Raw genomic sequence first — 3,218 nt, 5'->3', positions numbered from 1 at the left:
TTGAATCAATCTTATATTTAATCATTCATCGTTATTTTTAAATTGAAATTTTTTACATAATAATAATAGTACTTTTGGAAATTTTTTTTTTTTTATTCCTAGATTTTGAGTTTAATATATGTTTAGCTTCTAAATTTTAAAATGTTACTCTTTTACTCTCCTTAAGCTTTGAGTCTGATTTCAATTAATTTCTTAAGTTTCAAAATATTATACTTTTAGTTCTTAAGTTTTGACTTTTGTTTCAATTTGATTAGATTTATACTTTTAACTTTGATATTTCACTAAATATTCGCTTTCAATTTTGGTATCATTGTCTATTAATTATTTTAAACTAATTAGTAAGTGAAAATTTTTAATTAATTTAAATAGTGATTGAAAAAATAGCGAAACTTAATAAAGTATCGAGATTAAAAATGTAGATTTTGAAATATAGTGACTAAATTGAAACAAAATTCAAATATTTAAGATTAAAATTTTATATTTTTCACACAAAGTATTTATCTCTAATAATTTTCATGCAAGAAAAGATATTTTAAAAATTATTGAAAAAATATAGACTAATTTTTTTTAGTATGATTGAGAGATTTGAACCAAATTCATGTTTATTAACACACTTGAATGCTAATTGAGTAGCTTACTTTGATATATAGACTACAACTCAAAATTTAAAAGTGATGGAGGAAAATACAGCCTTCGTTTTGACCTCTAAAGATGAGAACAATTCATAGGGGAAGATGCTCCGTCTGGGTTCTTGGGAAGTCCAAATAGAAGTTTATGGAGTTTGTATTTGAATTGGGGAGAAGAATAGATTCTTTGATTGTAGAATTGGTCAACTATCAAACTTTATGGTAAACTTCAAAATACCAACTTCCCTGCCTTTTGAAACCCACCTAAAGTTTTACAAATCTGACTTTTTTCTTCTTCTTTTCCTCCTTTTTTCCATTTTACAACTTTGCAAATCAATGTCCCATTCAATTAAATTTGGATTTAATTAAAAAAAGGATAAATTTTAGTTTGATAAATCCCTCATTTTTACCAACTTCGTAATTTAACCTTAAATTTTTAGGTTAGCTGTAGTGCTATTAACGAGTGAAATTGGGTTGGGACTAGTTTTCCGTTTGAAGTTTTCTTTATGATTTTATGTTATAACAATTATGACAGACGCTACGTGAAGAAACGAACAAACAACGAAGTTCAAAAGGTCCTCTATTCAAATCAAACCCACTTCCATTAAAAATCTTAATTTAAACTAAAAAAAAAGGCATTACAATTCAATTAATATTCCCATAAAAATTAAAATAACTTCAAACTCAAACACCTCGATTTATGGAATATATTCTTAAAACTGTTACAATTTTCGTCATCATCAATCTTTAATTAGAAATCTTTAAGCACCTTTCGAACTTGTTCCAGCGTCACAAACAGCACCACCGTGAACGGTCCCTGCCGTGAAATCGTCGGAATGAATCCTTTGTACAGAGCCATCGGCCCTTCCGCCCTTACAGTCTTCAACGCGCAATCTAACGCGCCGGAGTACGGTGGCGCCGACCCCGCCTCGACCTTCATGTTCATCACTCTGGTTTTTATCACATCCACCGGATTCGACGCCACCGCCGCCACAAATCCGGCGGCGAAACTCGCCGTCACGTGTGTCCCAAGCCCGTCCTTCATCAATCCTTTCTGCAGAATTGTCTCCTTGATCTGATCGTACGATGCGAGCTGGGAAGCCGTTACGAGCATCGCACGGTTCACCGTCAACGACGAACCACGCCACAGACTCGTCACGCCTTCACCACGTGCCATCTGGGTTATGGCGTCGACCACGCTTTTGTAGTTTCGCCGCTGCGCCACCGGTAACCTCCCGTCGGCTTGCATTCGGACCATCGCTACATCAGCCGGGTTGCCAACTGCAGCACCGACCGCACCGGCGATCAAACCGGCCGATATCTTCCGAACGAGAGACATTTTTCCGGTATCCTGATCAGTCCACTTTTGTTTAAGAATATCGTAAAGCCCCATACGGGTAGTCGAGTACAGAGTCTGTCGGAGAACAGTGGCGGAAACGCCAGAGAAGAGAGCGGCGACTCCTTCCTGCTGGACAATACGAACCCCGACAGTGATTGGACCAACACGCGCCGCCGGAGGCGGCGGCGGAGGAATATTCATAGACCTTGGAGCAGTTACAGAGGTGGTTTGAAAAGCGAGAGCAGGGCGGAGGTTATGAACCGCGGCCGTGGGAGCAGGAGTCTCACCCTGAAGTTGCATTCGGACCTTGATGAGATCAAGCGGGTGGGTAGAACAGCCGGCAACAATGGAAGCAATTCCACCCTCGACAAATCCCTTGACACCCATTTTGCAGGAATCAAAATTTTCTCGGGAAACAAACAAGAGAGACGATGGAATTGGAAACAGAGAGAAATATGGAGATCAGATCTGGGAAACGGAAAAGACGGAGAAAGGGGGATTAAAAAGACCAGTTAGAATTAGAGTTCATCTCACTGGAAACCAAGAGATGGGAATGAAGGCCGAAGGCTATGGAGGAATAATGAGGAACGAGGGGTCTGTGAGACATATGCTAACAGAGGACTCTGTAATACGCAAAGAAATTAATGGTTAATTGGGGAAGACAGTGTGGGGAAGGCAATTTATAGCATAACAAATACCCAACGTTCTTTATGGGACATTTTATTTTTCCAACCCCGTTCTTTTCGGTATTTACAATTCTCTCCTCCATTTTACGCGGTTCTCCTTCTCCCCCCCTCCCCGGTCCCACTTACTGATTTCCTCTCTACTTAATCTATTATCTTTATACAATTAAAATAAGTAATTTTATTACTTTTTCCTTTTTGTCACCTTAATTATTGAATGTTATTGCTATTTAAGCACAAATTTTACTTTCCTTTTGCCAACAAATATGACAATATATATTTTTTATTTTATGACAAAATTAGCATATAGTAAATTTCTTTTGGTGGGAGTGGGTGGGTGCAGTGATGTCCATAGCGTGGACACGGATGAAGAAGTTTCAAAGATAAATAAAGTCGAGAACGCACTCATATTTCATAAGTAAAATATTAAATAATAGTCCAACAATTTGGTGGAATACTCAAAATAAGTGAAATTTGAGATTTTTTTTCTAAATAATATTTAAGATAAAAGTTAGACAACAATGATTTTTTTTTAATTATTATTATTTAGTAGAGTTGTTTTTCATCTTT

General features: G+C 36.8%; 1 protein-coding gene across 1 annotated transcript; it reads right to left on the bottom strand.

Moving 5' to 3' along the window:
* Positions 1 to 1,205: 1,205 nt before the first annotated feature.
* LOC120074522 (mitochondrial uncoupling protein 5-like) lies at positions 1,206 to 2,631 on the bottom strand. Its single transcript, XM_039027676.1, has one exon. The coding sequence runs from the start codon at positions 2,350 to 2,352 to the stop codon at positions 1,378 to 1,380; it is 975 nt and encodes a 324-aa protein (XP_038883604.1). The 5' UTR covers positions 2,353 to 2,631; the 3' UTR covers positions 1,206 to 1,377.
* Positions 2,632 to 3,218: the final 587 nt, after the last annotated feature.

This window comes from Benincasa hispida, chromosome 3 (genome assembly GCF_009727055.1).
Source record: "Benincasa hispida cultivar B227 chromosome 3, ASM972705v1, whole genome shotgun sequence".
NCBI lineage: Eukaryota > Viridiplantae > Streptophyta > Magnoliopsida > Cucurbitales > Cucurbitaceae > Benincasa > Benincasa hispida.
The sequence above is the reverse complement of the archived record's forward strand: the minus strand, read 5'-3'. Positions and strand labels throughout refer to the sequence as shown.

Bases quoted from the DNA above. Each gene is read 5' to 3' on its own strand.
- LOC120074522 (XM_039027676.1), bottom strand. From the start codon at position 2,352: ATGGGTGTCAAGGGATTTGTCGAGGGTGGAATTGCTTCCATTGTTGCC.